This window comes from Macrobrachium rosenbergii, chromosome 44 (genome assembly GCF_040412425.1).
Source record: "Macrobrachium rosenbergii isolate ZJJX-2024 chromosome 44, ASM4041242v1, whole genome shotgun sequence".
Lineage (NCBI taxonomy): Eukaryota > Metazoa > Arthropoda > Malacostraca > Decapoda > Palaemonidae > Macrobrachium > Macrobrachium rosenbergii.
In genome coordinates, this window is record NC_089784.1 from 36,638,070 (window position 1) to 36,650,492 (window position 12,423).

Below are 12,423 nucleotides of genomic sequence, written 5' to 3' on the forward strand. Positions count from 1 at the left end.
GCAGAAGGGGAACAGAATTAAATTTCCTTTTGAATTAAACAGGAACTGTAGTGATGGTTTTGGAGGAGATTATAACATTAATTATCTGTGCAATGATTTTCTTATTATTAATGTTGATGTTTTGCTTTCTTTCATAACAAATCAAATAAGTATCACCTTTGAATCCTTCCCTCTGCAGAGAGCTACCCGTCTATGAAAACATACCACCCACGATTGCCGAATTGCTCGTGGTGGGCATCAGCACGAACACCAACTACACGTCAAAGGTCGTACCCAGCGAGAAACCAGGAGAGCTGCCCAAGCAAATCGGCAACAAAACAGAGTGTGCCCTTCTGGGCTTCGTCGGGGATCTGGGAAGGAGCTACCAGACCGTCAGGAACAACTACCCAGAAGACAAGTTCGTCAAGGTCTTCACCTTCAACTCCTCCAGAAAGTCTATGTCCACCGTGCTCTCTCTCGGCAGCGGAGGATACAGGATCTTCACCAAGGGCGCCTCTGAAATAGTTATCAAGAAGTAAGTGAGATCTTTCCACCAGGCTACAGAATTGTCTACCAGCTTCTTATTGCCTTTAACTAAACTATGGGAATATATATACATATATATATATATATATATATATATATATATATATATATATATATATATATATATTATATATATATATATATATATATATATATATATATATATATATATATATTATTTTACAGTAATTATTAAGTTGATGAAATTTACGAACCTGATTATGGAAAAAAAATCTCCTTAACGATGATAATAATATTGTTACTAAAATAACATTGATAATACCAAACCTGGAATCAAATGAGTAAGTATTCCTAACAAAATGTGAATTATATTACACACACAACACATATATATATATGTGTGTGTGTGTATGATATAATTCATATTTTGTAGGAATACTTACTCATTTGATTCAAGTTTTGGTATCATCAATGTTATTTTAGTAATGACGTTATCATCGTTGAGGAAATTTTTTTCTTAATCAGGTTCATAATTTTCATCAGCTTAAAAATTACTATAAAATAAAATATCAACCGTATTCAAAGCCATGCATGATACACCCAATAATTAATCATTTTAGGGAATATGACGACCTTTGTAATAATTATTATAATTATTTGTGTTTGAGAGTTTTCATTACTATCATTATCCTTATGATAATTGCCTCCCGTTGAATGACTGTTTGCAGATCCACGAACACCCTTTTCGACATCTGAAACAATTCTCAAGTAATTCTGCTCTATTCTCTCTGCCCACAAATGAAATGTCATCCTTCCCTTGTACTGTACTATCAGTTAATTTTCCCTCTCCCTCCCTCAGGTGTTCGTTCATTCTTAACAGCAAAGGCGAAGTCGAGAGACTCACCCAAAATGACCAGAAAGATTTGGAGGTGGACGTCGTGAACAATTTGGCCTGCCAGGGACTGAGAACCATCGGCATTGCGTACAGGGACCTCGTGCCATATCAGGCAGCCATAAACCAGGTCTTTGTTCTTTTAAAGAATTGTCATTCCTTCTCTCTTTCGCTTCTTCCAGAATGTATTCTCTCAAATAGTCTGTACTTTCGCACAGTTACTACTCTATACTTACACAGAGTCGACTCTCTCTCACTGAGTCGATGCTTTTTACACAATCGATTCTTACACAGTCTTTGTTCTTACAGAGTCAGTGTTTTCACAAGAGTTCGTTAGTAATCTTTTAAGATTTTTTTTGTTTACGCTCGACAGATCGAGAGTCCTTTGATGGGGTTTGCTCATTTGCGGTTAACATTAATTTTTCACTTGGAGGAGACAAGGTTGTCTTTACTGAAGATTGCCCCATGCTTGGGTGCCAATTTTGATCATAAGATTTTGATATTGTGAAGATGCAAGATACTCCATCTTGAGCATGGCCGCTTGAGTTTTTTTTATTGTAAGAATATAAAGGAGCCATCACTAAGGTATTCATTTTGGTTTAATTAAATAAATTTATGGTGAATACATAAAAATAGCCTTCGCTGGAGCGTGTTAACTTTGTTGAATATGGATTTTTATGGAAAAGTGACATAGTAATTCTTTCTAAAATTTGTTTTGTATAAGCTAGATTTTTATGGTAAAGATACAAAGGACCCCTTACTGAATTGAGCATATTTTGCTTAAAAAATGGGACTCACTACAATAAAGTTGCTGCCCGCATCTATCACAATCACTGAAATGTTAGAGGACTCATCTTCTTAAGTGATTTCAAACCTCCCACTTGCAAAGCGGCAGATTAAATAATGTATCGAAAAGAGAAAAACGGAGAGTTCGATAATCTGGAAGTGACTACTATGGGGGACATTTGCATTTTTCTGTCTCTTTTCCATGAAAATATGCTTATTTTAAAAGATGACTTTGCACTATTAAGACTAAATTAGTATATTTCCCAAATGAGTTAACAATAGCTTTAATTTGGTGATGTGAATTTCTATAAATGACCTGTAAATTAATAATTTGAATGATTATTATGATCATTGATGTTTCCAGAGTATTATGTCGTAACTAAAACATCAAAAATATTAAATAGCAATATTCTTGAATTAGAAATTATCGGAAAGCACTGGATCGATCGACATGTAGCGCTGAAACTATTTCAGTAACAGATTAACACTTTATGGGGCTTAGAAAATGTGAATTTTCAGAAAGAGTAAAATAAAAACTTACCTCTAAAACTGTTTTCAGTAGTAGGATATATATATATATATATATATATATATATATATATATATATATATATATATATATATATATATATATATATATATATATATATATATATAATACAATGTAACTGCTGTGTGATAATGCTCGTGGTGTTTTAATTTTGGATTATTTTGTTCAGACTGAAATTAAATCGACTCCCGACTGGAATGAGGAGGACGTGTTGATTACGGATTTGACACTCCTGGCAATCTTGGGGGTCGAAGATCCTGTGCGTCCTGAGGTAAGTTCTCTCTCTCTTTCTCTTAATACATACTTATATATAATGCATACACACACACAAACACGCACACACACACACACACACACACACATATATATATATATATATATATATATATATATATATATATATATATATATATATATATATATATATATATATATATATATATATATATATATATATATAATTATATATATACTTATATTACATACATACATATGTGTGTATGTATATAATTTTTCAATATTAATCCCATTAACAGAGCCTGACTGCAGTAAAAAAAAGACTACGGTCACTGTTCCTGTCACACTTTATCTGTGTAATAAAATTCAGTTTTATTATCCGTTTCATTTATCTACAAGGAAGGATCATTGAAAGCACATCAAGCCATCTCCTCACTTGCACCATTCATCTGTCTTGCAAACATTCATGAACGTTTGGATATTGGGGCCTGTCCTTTCTAGTCCTTCTTCATTCCACGTATCCTGTATTCTATAGTTTTCCATTCCTCCTCCCTCCTACTACTGACTTCTACACTCTTTTAAACTGCTTGATCTAGTTTTTCACATGCGAAAAATTTCTTACCCCGTTTATGTCTCCAATATGCTATGCAAACATTTTCTCTCGCTAGTTTCACTCTTCTATCTTTCATTCGCATTGAATATCTACACCTTACTTCTATAAAGCAGAGTTGGCTCATCAACCCCTTCATACATTCCCCTTCCCCAGTTACACCCACCTATCTTCCTTAGACACTCCCGATCTCCTTTTCTTTTACACGAACCTTGCTACCTTCCTGGTGTCACCTCTTCTGTGACGCACCTCTACTCTCATTCTACCATCAACCATCATATTTGCTACCAAATGCCTTTGCAAATTAACCACCTCCATTCTTTTGCCGTTCTTATCAATATTAATTTGCCTCATTTCCATGTATCCATTCCCTTTCGTAACCTCACTCTTGCTAACATTTATTCTCAATTTTCTCCTCTTGCAAATGCTTTCAAACTCTCACAATTCTCAGGACTGTCTCTTCCCTATTCCTAGTCAATACTTTATCATTTTAAAATGTCTACCATTCCACACTCCATTAATGATTCATTTTCTGAATACCCAGCTTTGCACTTATGTCTAAATTGAATCCTCTAACTTCCCGCACCACTCCACCCAAAAAGAGCAGATAGCCATGGGGACAGAGCACACTTGTCTCAGACTCACTTTTACACGAAACCAGTCATTCTCCACCTGTATAATCTAACAAGTGCTTCCCCTTCCAATATCACAACTGTTAATCTCTCTCAACAACTTACCTTCTATAACAAACACCCTCAACACTGTAAATTCTACCATAAGCTTTTCCATGTCAATGTATGCCACAAACAGGTTTTTCCATTTACATGCAAACTTCCACATAATTCTTTCCTAACTAAAACTTGATCCACATATTGAATTCCTTTTCCAGATCCACTGTTCTTCTGCTATCAGTTTGTCTTACTTTCTCAGTCGAAATCCTTCCATACACCTTCCCTATTGTGCTAGGTGATATTACACCTCTATGATTCTTATTTGCCCCTGTCACCTTTACCTTTATACAAAGGAACGATTATTGATATCACCTGACTTTTACTTTACTACATTTCTAACTTTTACTGGACATTTGGATCATGAAAACTCAAAAAGAACTTAGCAGGTAAAGTTATATGATAAAAACATTAAAGCCTCTTCTCTTGAATGACATAATAATAATGATGATGGTATGATGGTGACGTACCCCATCAAAAAACCGTTTTGTTGACACGGTATCTCGAACGTTCGTGCTTGATGATTAAGGAGAGGAACCTAGTAAAACCTCTCCTCTCAGAATATAAAGTACTGATGATGATATGCCTCAGCAAAGAAAACTATTTCTTTGGTGTAAATCCAATGATCATGGAAATGAGCCCTCTAAAACCACTCCCTTCAAAAAAAAAAAAAAAAAAAAGATAATGACTGTGGTTCTGGCTCTGCTGCAGGTCCCGGAAGCCATATCCCTGTGCCAAAGGGCCGGCATCACCGTGAGGATGGTGACAGGAGACAACGTCAACACAGCCAAGTCCATCGCCACCAAATGCGGCATCTTGAGGACTGGATCGGGAGGTCTCATCATCGACAGCAAGGAGTTCAACAATCGCATCAGAGACGAGAAGGGGGAGGTCAGTGAGACAGACAGGAAGGAGTGAAGTGTTTCTTGTTATTTCTTTTCTTCATTGGACCTTCTTTTAAGTTTCCTGTTCTTTTCACTTTCCCGTTCACTCCTAAACATTTTTCTTTGTCTTCAAATTTGGAGTCTTCTGCTGCTTCGGTAGGATAAATACTGAAAGTTTTCATAAAAATTTAAAAAACAAATGAATTTTTATTATAATGAGTTTGAACATATTTTCAGGAATTTCATTATGATGAAATCAGTCATGTTATTCAATAACAACTTTAAATAACATCTTCCTAAATAACATGCCGCATTTAACTGGTTTTCATTTATAAATTCCGGATATTTTTCCAATTTCTTTTCGAACTCAGATCACTAGTTGGTAAGTTTTACCTTTTTATTGCAGGTTAGTCAGATACTGCTGGACAACGTGTGGCCGAAGCTCAGAGTGCTGGCCCGGTCATCTCCTCAGGATAAGTATATATTGGTGCGAGGAATCATCAACTCGAAGGTCGGGAAGATGCGTCAAGTGGTAGCCGTCACGGGCGATGGAACCAACGATGGACCTGCTCTGAAAAAAGCAGATGTCGGCTTCGCTATGGTCAGTAATTGAACGCACAGGTTTACTAATGGTGGTGGTGGGAGGAGGATTGTTTCTAGTGTGATATGAAGGGAGGACTTGATAGTTGATTTTTTTTTTAACAAATAAAGCTGGATGCTTTGGCACTTGGCGAGACAAAGGCGAAGGGTCATGGTCTGAAAGGATGGGAAACACAAAAGGTGATCGTGTCTGTGGTAGCTGAAAAGTACAGAGCTAAGGAAACTGTAGTTTCAGGAAGGTTTTGGAGATGGGTAACAGAGTACAAACTCGGTAGCTCCCAAGGCTCAATGCCTTTGACTAACTGTAATAAATCACGGGTTGATGGTCCGGCCGGGTTTAGGATCCGATGTCCCTTGTTTTGCAATTACGGAGGTGCGTTCATTCTCGAAATATATAAAACGCATGTGGGCGCGGTAGGCAATCTTAAATTGGTGACTTCTACCCTGGTGGAGGGCGGTTGTAATTATCATTGATCGAGGACCTTTTGATTTTTCTGTTGATGTTCTTGTTGGGACAGTTGTTTTTGGCTAATAACTGCGCTACTGACCAACTTCTTAGTGGGCGGATTGCCTAAAAGAGCAATTAGTGAAGGCTCTCAAGCTGTAGGCATTGCGGATGTTTAAGTGGTATCAGCCTAACATCACCTGTACCTGCACCTGGTGATGTTAACTTTATAATACTCGGGACAATTACTCTGCTCACTGAGGCAAAGGCCTAAATTAGTTCCCTTCGTGTAAACCAAAGTAATTATCTCTGTGTTTATTTGCGCGTTTCATACACCAAAAAAGATAAGCTTCCCTATATGCTCATTGTAGAGGTGTAGGGGAGGATGCCTCGTTCTTCCAAGTCCTGCGTAATAACTCGATCTCACCTTCTTTGCCCGCTTGGATGAAGGTGTCATCTATAGTGTGTACCTACCGTAGGTGGTTGGCAGAGGTATGTGGGAAAGATGGGTCCTTCAACTATGCCCACATGAAAACTCACGGAGACAACTTGCACTGAGGTTTTCTTGGCTAGGCTGTTTCTATGGAAAATATCAAAGAATAAGAAAATTAACTAAAATATAAATGCCCCTGCCATATATTACCTTTAATGAAGCTTACTATTTTTATTAATTATTATTTCCCCAGGGTATAACTGGGACAGCCGTGGCCAAGGAGGCTTGCGACATCGTGCTGACAGATGACAACTTTACGTCCATAGTGAGGGCCGTCATGTGGGGTCGCAATGTTTACGACTCCATTGCCAAGTTCCTCCAGTTCCAGTTGACAGTCAACGTCGTTGCCGTCACCGTGGCTTTCGTCAGCACCTGTATCATCAGCGATACGCCTCTGAAAGTAAGATCAATCTTTTTCAGGATACAATTCATATACAAGAAATGACTTCAGTATCATTCACCCAACTTGCAAATAACAGATAAGGCACATCGGTACTAAACAATAGTACTGTACATTAAAAAATAACCAGTTGAAGTAAGAATCCATAATTTAAACTAAGAGAATAATTCGTCAGATCCCACATGCACTAACATCTTTAAAAAGTACCCCTTGATACAGGAAATACCACAGATGAAATTAGAACAAATTACTTCCCAATATCAAAATGGCCTTTTCAGAGATAAGAAAGAATACTTGAAAGGAGAAAAGAAATCCTCTGTGGTTGGGTAGACAGCTTGGTGTATGTATTCCGAATTCAGTGCCATTTCGAATCTCACCCGAGCTTTACTATTTCTGAGTTGGGGTAGAAAACGTAGTAACTCTCCCAGTTCCTTATGGAGGCCTCAACCCCAGATACATTACATTACTGAATGTTAGGCTAACACCAGTGCCTCGCAAAACACCAAGTATAAATGATACTTGTACATGTGAGCGATGCTGAGTCACAAAAAAAGTTGAAAGTTACGCAACAAAAAAGTATATGGAGTTTTTAAGAAAAATTATTACAATTCAGACGTATACAAAATTATATTTGTGAATCAGTGTATGCGCACACGCACAGTCAGTTTCCTTGTAATTTATATTTGTTATGTGCACAATTTGTCTCTTACTCATTGTAATTGGCAAGTTGTAATTAACAATTCTACGATTTTCTAATGCATAATTTGTGTAAAAATAACTCTCTGACAGCCATAAAAACAAGCATTTTCATATTCCAGCCTCACTTGAACTTAATTTTTTTTTTATAATATGATCATTCTGACGCAACCGTCCTTTCACAATTGGATGCATATCCCATATTTATGATTTTTTCAATGCCGTTGTGATCAGTTTGATTAATCTTACCATGTTTTTATAATTTAACATTTTGATTCAGTTCATTTTATCTTCAAGAATATGCAGACTCTGTGGGTCAATTTCAACAGGCTCACAGATCTTATATATTCACAATTTTTTTTATAGATTTCATCTTATCTCCCAAACTATTTAGAATCTGGGTTCTGTCTCATCAGCAATGTATCTTTCAGACTGCTTGGATGCCCTGGTTTAATATCAGCAATCATAGGATCTTATATTCTCACACCTTATTCCATCTGCCAGACTGTTCAGACGCAGTTAATCTAACCAGTCATCGCCATAATCTTTAATCTTTGCATCTCATCTCATCTTCAAGCTGTTCGGGCGCTTTGAGACAATCTCATCAGTCACAAGATCCTATATTTTCACATCTTACCTCCTTGAATGTTCAGATGTTGAATGTCAGTCTGATCAATCACATGATCTTGAATTTTCACATTTCATCCCATCTCATAGTGTTCAAATGCTGTGGTGAAGTTGTTTCTGGCACACTGTGATCATATATATGTCGTTTCTCAGGTCATCTGTTATTTTCACATCTCATATCTCAGACTCATCTTATACTGTGGGTCAGTATCATCAGTCACATGATCTCACGCCTTCACATCTCATCTTCCAGACTGTACAGATGTTGTGGGTTAATCTCATCATGGACACACTGGCATCCTTAGCGCTGGCGACGGAACCGCCGACCATCACTCTGCTTCACCGCCAACCCTACGGCAGGACCAGCCCCCTCATTTCGAGGATCATGTTCAGGAACATCTTTGGACAGGCCGTATTCATGGTGACCGTCATATTCTTGCTACTCTTCTTTGGTAAGAATAGTTCCTGCATTAAGAATGTTGTGGGGCATCGTGGTGATTTGCAATGACAAATCATACCCTACGGGACAGCTATAATTTGTTGGTTCTGTTGGCCTCAAAGTAAATCAAAGTATAGTAACTTATCATCGCTCGTTGCATCTAAGTCTTCGTATGCTGTTGTGGCTAATGTGCATGCATGCATACATACATACATGCATACATATATACACATTTACATATATATGTATGTATATATAGTTTATGTGTGTATACATATACATATATATATATATGTGTGTGTGTGTGTGTGTGAGTGTTATGCATGCAAATCAATAGAAATTATCATTATATTTTCTATAAACATAGTTTTATAGTCATCACTTTTGTACTATTAGACAAAATAACATTTTAAAATCCTTTACGAACTTCCTTCATGTTAAGGTACTTTCAACGTTTTCTTGTTCAGAATTTGCTGAAAAGCCTGCTGCTTTCTTTTATTGCAGAGAGGCATTCTATTTTATGGAAACTATTGTACTCAGAAATTTAAAGACTTTTTCTCGGTTGGTTCTGTGGAAGTATACGCTTTCTGAAGAGCAACTGATTTTATACCACAACATCTACAGACCATCAGTCTATTTTCTTACGTGAGCGCTCAATGTACCGAATCTTGCATGACGAATGTATGCCTACCTGGCTTCTGTTTCAACAAACATATCTTTAAACAGTAATAAATATGATCTCTTCTAAAGGTCAAGACCTTGTCAACATCAGCACGGGCCTCAACGCCGAGCTGGGTGCTCCCCCGTCCCAGCATTTCACGATGATCTTCAACACGTTCGTGATGATGACTCTCTTCAACGAGGTCAACGCTCGCAAACTCCACGGTGAACCTAACGTCTTCCAGGGCATCACTCGAAACCCAATCTTCTGCTGCATCTGGGTAGTGACCTTTGCCGGTCAGGTAGGAGTTTTTGTCTTCTCTTCTCATTTCCTTCCACTTTCATAATACTATTTTGCAATTTCTTGGAAGCAAGCTTTGCACGTCAGGTAGGGGTCTCCGTCTTCTAAATCTTCCAAGAAATTGTTTTCTATTACTTTAAGTGGCCTATGCCGGTCAGGTAACGCTAGGAAGGGAACAATGTAGTTGAAATCAGAATTTTTTTTTATTTTATATGGTGAAAATTAATCATTTTGCATAAGTATCAAGATTGTTATTTCTCTTACCAAAAGTCATGCAATAGACCTACATGATCAGCACCATGCCATTCATTGTTTTTGATCTCGTTAATGTTTTTTTTTTTTTTTTTTTTTTTTAGTTGATGATAGCTAGATCTCGAATATTATGCGAAGGATCCTGTTTTCACCGGTGAAAAAACTTCTGAACAAAATAAGGCTCTGTGTAATTCTCCCTCTTAGCGTTTTAGAATAACGAAAGCAAATTAACCGAGGACATACGAATAATAAACTGTATCCTGTTTCAAAGCTGCGACTAAGGTATAAAGTTAAGTTCATCTGTGTTGCACTTACCGTCAAGTGACCTTTGCTATGATGCCGTTCTAGCGCCAAAGCCCACAGTGTCAAGGTCGTTTGATACGAAGAGGTACAGTTACAGCCATTCGATCCTGCTGAGTGAGGATATGGCCGCATACCCTAAGCAATAACTATTACTACTGTTATTATTACTGCGGACACAGGAAGTTTCTGCTAACTAAACAGACATTTCTGTCACTATTTTGTGCTTTATTTTCTCTTCCATCTCAGCTACATACTTTTCTTTACTGTGTTTGTTAGGATCACACTCTTTCTTCATGCCCTTACTTCTAATTGCTGCCAGCTTCACAGAGTTTACCATCTTTCTGTTGGTTTGTTTACTCTCTACCTACCAAAAAAATTTGCCCTTAACAGCTGGGAAAAAGTTGCTATATGCCGCTGTTAGTTTTAAAACATCTCACGCAAAGCTTACTTTTTTCCTCTTGGCGTTGTTTGACCATTGCCACTCGCAATTTCTGCTGATGTTTGTGCTTTTCAGACGATACTTACTTCCAGACCAGGCCGATGTTTGTTTTTGACTGTTGTGCTAGCTTTGCTCAGTCTACTGAAGAATTTGTACTGACTTTTTTTTAGTTGTTGAAATTAACAAAAGATCCCATTTCGGTATTTTGAATGAAAATCTTTGAGTTTGAGGGAAGACGTGATACTATCAATGAAGTTGTATTTCGGTTGCATGAAAAACTGTATAGCCTCGTTAAAGGGATTCAGTTATCTTTCACGTTAGATTACCCGAAGTTTGACAAATATATGTTGAGAATTATGGTTAATGAATCCCCTGAGTGTTACTTATTAACATCATCCTCATTCATATTTGATTAATGCACTTTCCTGATCATTTTCTCCAGGTACTTATTGTGCAATTCGGTGGTTACGCCTTCCACACGCGGGGACTGACGCTGGACCAGTGGCTGTGGTGTGTCTTCTTTGGCTTTCTTGTCTTGCTTTGGGGCCAGTTGATGAACGTGGTTGGGATGATCGTTCCCCTCAGTCGTCTCAGGTAATAGATTTAGACAACAAAGGAATCGCACTAGGCGCAAAAGCCAGATAAAGGTGTTATTACGAAACGAAAAGCTAACTTGCAGGTACATATTATCTGAAAATGAAGGGTTTGTTCAGGCAAAATTAGAAATAAGAGTTTGTTTTTAAAATCTAGTTTTATAAGTGATGGTGTCAGTAGTAGCTAGAGCAAGGAAAAAATTTGATTAAGTTTATTTATTGGAAGACAGGAGGTGCAGTCAATAAAATAACGGTTTCATCTATAGGAAGACAATTTCTTTACCGTTATAAAGGGTAATAGATACTGTCGACAGGCACCATGCTATTATTCTGTTAAAACTGGTTTTCATCTCTCTTTGTCATTATCATATACGAATTTTGTAAGTATAGTTTTTCATCAGTAATTTAGATTACCCAGGATCTGGAGTCATCTCTCTGATTTGTGAAGGTCCTTTTTGGTCAGGTCATTTTCGTGGTCACTCACTCTTTTCCCACCGAAAAGTTTTGTAGTATAGTCATCTCATTAAAGCCTTGATATGGACTACTTCTGATGTGATGAACTTTGCTGAATATGAAAGGGCGAACTTGAGCCTTCGAAATATACAAAGTACATACTGAAGTTTACATTAGAAAATTGCTGTTTAATTTCATAAGTAGATGGCAGAGTCCTTTTGCCGTCGGAGTTATTTCACAAAGTCTGGAATGGTTTGCATTAGTAAATTTGCTGGACAAAGCTTAAGTGTCTGCACTCTGCCAACGTTCCAAACGATCATAATCATGGAATGTAAGTTAACTGTTGTTTATTGTTCTCTATTAATCAGTTATAGCTATTTCTCTCTCATACAAATATTTTTTAAAGTATCATTCCTTCTGCAGCCAGAGTCGGTGAAATATTTGAATCTGGGTAAGAGCAGATAATGACTCATAAGATGGGTGTGAGGAATGAAAACCAGTTCATAAGGTAACATGCATCTCTAAATAAAAAAAAAATGTTGTCATATA

General features: G+C 37.1%; 1 protein-coding gene across 1 annotated transcript in view; it reads left to right on the forward strand.

Moving 5' to 3' along the window:
• The window catches only part of LOC136829528 (plasma membrane calcium-transporting ATPase 3-like), a 201,269-nt gene that overhangs the window by 171,969 nt on the left and 16,877 nt on the right, over nt 1-12,423 (forward strand). Inside the window, exons 12-20 of the mRNA XM_067088356.1 lie at nt 179-514; nt 1,346-1,508; nt 2,884-2,985; nt 5,001-5,180; nt 5,580-5,774; nt 6,905-7,111; nt 8,688-8,886; nt 9,624-9,835; nt 11,271-11,422. Of these exons, the coding sequence (XP_066944457.1) occupies nt 179-514; nt 1,346-1,508; nt 2,884-2,985; nt 5,001-5,180; nt 5,580-5,774; nt 6,905-7,111; nt 8,688-8,886; nt 9,624-9,835; nt 11,271-11,422 (1,746 nt within the window). The remainder of the gene's footprint in view (nt 1-178; nt 515-1,345; nt 1,509-2,883; nt 2,986-5,000; nt 5,181-5,579; nt 5,775-6,904; nt 7,112-8,687; nt 8,887-9,623; nt 9,836-11,270; nt 11,423-12,423) is intronic.